The sequence below is a fragment of the Notolabrus celidotus genome, chromosome 2 (genome assembly GCF_009762535.1).
Source record: "Notolabrus celidotus isolate fNotCel1 chromosome 2, fNotCel1.pri, whole genome shotgun sequence".
Lineage (NCBI taxonomy): Eukaryota > Metazoa > Chordata > Actinopteri > Labriformes > Labridae > Notolabrus > Notolabrus celidotus.
The window spans coordinates 1,079,213-1,084,212 of NC_048273.1; the positions used below are offsets into that span (position 1 = coordinate 1,079,213).

Genomic DNA, 5,000 nt, shown 5'->3' on the forward strand with positions numbered 1-5,000 from the left:
CAGCTGCTGAAATAATGAAAGATGTTTTCAATTAAAGCCTTGTGTGTCTCTGCTGAAGACTGCAAAGTAGTCTCACTGCAGGAGGACTCCTGCTTTAATCCACGGCCCGGTCTACGACCCGGTCTACTGGTGGTTTCTGTGTTTTCTTTGAATGTAGAGATGCTCAGAGTTGATTCAGGGTCAGAAAGGACTTCTCTCTCATGCACAGCGAGCGGTGGAAACACCGTACCTTGATGTCGAAGTTGCAGTCGAAGCGCCTGATGAGGACGATGAAGGCCCCCGTCAGGTTATCCCTCGGAGGGGGCTCGATGGGCTCGCATGCATTTTCTGGCCGTGCTCCAATCAGGAAGCCCTGCAGGGATGACATCAGCAGTGACATGGTGACAGAAATAAACAAGAGACGTACAACGGGTCTAAGAACAAGACATGGAGCTCTCAGACAGAGCGGTGAGACCCAGACCTGCTGCAGACCTAGACCTGCTGCAGACCCAGACGTGCTGCAGACCCAGACCTGCTGCAGACCTAGACCTGCTGCAGACCCAGACCTGCTGCAGACCCAGACCTGCTACAGACCCAGACCTGCTGCAGACCCAGACCTGCTACAGACACAGACGCCACATGGACAGTTCAATCTGAAATTAAACATTATGATGTGAAAAGTTTAAAAGCTCTCCAGAGGAATCATCAGGAACAGGATGTGTGTGTGAGACCCTGAAGACCTCAAAGGTTCCCCATGGTCTCAGTTTGTCCTAAACTCTGCAGGCTGCATTTATAATCTCTCTCTCTCTCTTCCTGACTTAGTCCCATTTCCACTCAGCAGCTTCTGAAGTGTCTGATGAGAGGCAGATAGTGAGGAAGAGGGGGAGGAAGAGGAGGAGAGGGTGAGACCTCCTCCCTCCATGCTGTCCCCTCTGGGTGCCTCCTCCCTCCCTGCTGTCCCCCCTGGGTGCCTCCTCCCTCCCTGCTGTCCCCTCTGGGTGCCTCCTCCCTCCTTGCTGTCCCCTCCGGGTGCCTCCTCCCTCCTTGCTGTCCCCTCCGGGAACCTCCCTCCCTGCTGTCCCCTCTGGGTGCCTCCTCCCTCCCTGCTGTCCCCTCTGGATGCCTCCTCCCTCCTTGCTGTCCCCTCCGGGTGCCTCCTCCCTCCTTGCTGTCCCCTCTGGGTGCCTCCTCCCTCCTTGCTGTCCCCTCCGGGTGCCTCCCTCCCTGCTGTCCCCTCTGGGTGCCTCCTCCCTCCCTGCTGTCCCCTCCGGGTGCCTCCTCCCTCCTTGCTGTCCCCTCCGGGTGCCTCCTCCCTCCTTGCTGTCCCCTCCGGGTGCCTCCCTCCCTGCGTTGCTGCTAAATGACGTCACTGTGCTACTGCCTCACATTCCTCCTGCTGGCTCTGAAACAAGACGAATGGCGCCCTCTCCTGGTAAGAGCGCCTTGAAGACCACAACACCTGGCAGGAGTGCAGAATGCAGAGACGAGAGCGAGCAGTGAAAAACAGGAAGCGACCCGGGAGGGAGGGGAACTCCCTCCTACACCACAGATGCTGCCTGTGCACGGAGACGAATCAGAGATCAGAATAACTCTGAGCTGCTGGGTTCAGCATGTTTCTGTTGTATCAGCCTCTTTGCATGAACTCAGGTCACCACATGAGCTGTGAGTGTGTCGTATAATCAGCATTTCTCATGCACATTCAGTGGTCACACTTTGGAAACAGTCACAGGGAACAAAGATTAGTCATTAACTAAGCTACATTTCCTGGGATTGCATAAGTCCGGGATCAAGGTGTCAAAATCTGGAAAATTACCAAATGAGTACGACTTGTTCATCGAGCATGTGATGGAGAAATGTTCGATCTGCTGCGTCACTGGCACGAGTATACAGAGGCAAATGTCAGAGAGGAGAGGAAAGGAGGAAGCAAGAGGAGAGGAAAGGAGGAAGCAAGAGGAGAGGAAAGAAGGAGGAAGCGAGAGGAAGAAGCAAAGGTGCCAACATTTATCAGGAATGATTTCAAACATTAAAAGCACACTCACTTTTTTCAGATGCATTTTTCTTTGAGTGCTTTTAATGTTAAAACTTGTTGAAGCTGAAAACAAGTTATTTTATAGTTTCAGGCTGGATCTTTCTTTTTCAGACATTCCTGCTTTGTGTGTAAAAATAAATTAAGCATCAATCTTTCTGTTGAATCACTTGAATGAGACATCTCTTTCTGCTTCTTGCACTTCCTGTACCTCTCAGCTGTTTTCTCAGAAATCAAGAGGTTATAAGTCTTAACTCTGTTCTGCTGAAACAATGCCGGAGCGACAACAAACCCAGAAAGACTTTCTGTTGCTGCAGAATGCTGCAGAGGGAGGAGGGCGGGTGGGAATTTCTCTGGTGGACTTTTCCAAATTACTACACACTTGATCCCATCACTGAAAGGCTCCCTACAGAGGCTGTTTGCAGGTCTGCTGGTTTCGTACAGGGGGGAACCACAGGATGTAATAACTGGCTCTGGCCCGACTGGGGCCTCCTGTGAGCAGATTAAAGATTGTTTGAATCCAACGTCAGATTTATTGACGTCCAGGTGACTGTAACCTGCCTGAGGCATGATGCAGAGCTACAGCAGGATGCAGGTGAAGCTAGAGCTCACTTTCAGACACACTTTGCTCTCTGCAGCACTCATAGTTCTACTAAACTACCTCTGACCTCTGACCTCTCCACCTACTCTCACCCCAGTGAAACAGGAGCGCTGCAGTCTAAAGGGAGCTAGATGTGGGTTTGATTCATGTATTTCTCAGTAAAGAGCACAAATGACTCAGTGTTTCATTTCCATCAACATTTATGAAACCTAGACAGCCTCTCGTGTTCCTTTGAGTGTCCAACATGTTGACACACTGGGTGTGCAGACGAGCAGACGACTGGCTGGATGATTTGCTGAAGACATGAATAATGTTTCATATTAGAATATTAATCTATGCCAGATGGATGCAGAACAAAGCGCAGACAGCACCGAGTGAAGGAAAGGAAGAACAGTGGTTCCTAATGTGACTGTGGACAACATACAGGAGACAGGAGAGGGACCTTTAAAATCCTTGAAAAGTATTTCCTGGGACTGAAAGTGAAGATGCAGGCATCAGGTATATCCAGGGGGACTGCAAAGCTTATCTATCAGAGTATATGATACACTTTTTCCCTTTAGAACATCATCTGTGACAAATCAATCCCTCAGGCCCACAGACGATGTGTTTCAGGGTCTTCTTAAAATCATTTAGACTCTCGATGGAGCCACAGGTTGATTCCACAGCTCCATGAGCTGACAGCGTTCAGAAGCTTGAAAAGGCAGGAAGTCTGTTTTTGACTCAGGATTAATTAGTCTAAACTTTATTATTAAGCAGTTCACTTGATTTGTTTTGAATGCAGAGGGTTAAATACACAAATAAACAATCACCTCCAACCAGAACTAACCAGACAAAACTCAAACTGCACGTCTTACAAGTGAAAACGCAGCAACACCAGTGAAGTGTACAGAACCGCTCATTTCCTCAGGGTTATCCATGAGATGTGATGAGGGAGGAGTGTTTCCTGTGGTCTATTCATCAACCCTATTCCATAAACACAACAATTATGATCAAATTATTTCCTGCAGACTTCAATGGGAGCTCTGAAGGGAATACACAAGCACAAAGACGTCTCTGACCTTCTACTGCTTCCAGTGTCAAATGAAGTCACCAAACAGAAACCAGATCTAAAAATAACAATTATATTTTAAGCTACATATTTCACAGAGTTCACAGACTTCACCACTGCTCACAGGCCGGCCTCCAGAACTGCTGCTGGACCATCCAGACCACAAAGACTCTGCAGAGGAAAACCATGCATTTCCTCTGAAACCAGTCCACAGATCAGCGGGTACGAAAGTAGAAGTGCAAAGTGGCGTGTAGAGAAGTTTCTGCACAAAGGGAACTGAGACCTGTTGAGAGGGGACCTGATTCAGAAACCTTAAATAAAATGAGACAGGACTGAGGTGGCTCACAAGACCGTTTCCATCAGTTCAGGAACACCTTTCAGGTTTAATCTATAACTCCCATCAGCAGCAGCAGCTGAGGGACGAACTGTGTTCTTCTTCTGGGCGGAACATTTCGATTTTACAATCAGATGAGATACAAAGCATAATGCTTTCATACGTCCTGGTCTGGTCCTCGTGGTCTGGTTTTTAGACCTTCTTTTGTAAACAGGTCAGTTGTGTAAGATGAAACAGGGAAGTTCTGTTTGAAACCATGACCCCTGAGGGGGGTCCTGAGGGATCCTGAGGGATCCGTGCTGCCTTGTGATGCAGGCAGCATCTCCAGGCATGATGCCGCTGCATCACTACCCAGCTAACACATTTAAACCCTGAATAAAAACAGAGACCACTAGGGGGGACCCCAAATAGTGGAATATTGGACGATTGGCTCTAACGAGTCTCAGTCGACTGCCAATCTCATAGTTGAATATTTGCATATGAAACGTGGATCATTCCATTCAAACCATGGGGGTGCTCAATGTCTAATGTTACATTATTATCCTGTTTCCTGTAAAAATAGTGTCTCATATATCCTATTTTGATATAAATATAGACTTATTGAATGTAATTCTGAGAACAGCTCTTGAAGTGTTAAATCTCCTTAAAGTGGTAATTAAATCTCCCCTGGTAATTAAAGGTGGACTCTCCCATTTAGCAGGACCTGTGGAGCAGACGTACCTCAGCTGGTCTTTAAATCTTTCTACGTTCATGGCAGCTCAAAATGTCAGGAAATAAAACTTCAGTTGATCCTAAAAACTAGTGATGAAGATGAGGAGCAGCTTCATGAAGAGGGCTGTGAGATCAAGGATTACCGGACCACACAAAAACTGCACGGGGCCAAAAGAACCAGGAGGGATACCCAAAGCTGTCTGAAGCCTCATAAACAATCCACAGCATCCCATCCACCTCCACACCATCAGAGAGGATATTCTCAAAGACAGGATTTACAGTCAACAAAGACAGGAGCGCA

General features: G+C 47.9%; 1 protein-coding gene across 1 annotated transcript in view; it reads right to left on the reverse strand.

The window, feature by feature from the left end:
* rnf13 (ring finger protein 13) overlaps positions 1–5,000 on the reverse strand; it is a 38,131-nt gene that overhangs the window by 25,582 nt on the left and 7,549 nt on the right. Inside the window, exon 4 of the mRNA XM_034675705.1 lies at positions 230–352. Within this exon, the coding sequence (XP_034531596.1) occupies positions 230–352 (123 nt within the window). The remainder of the gene's footprint in view (positions 1–229; positions 353–5,000) is intronic.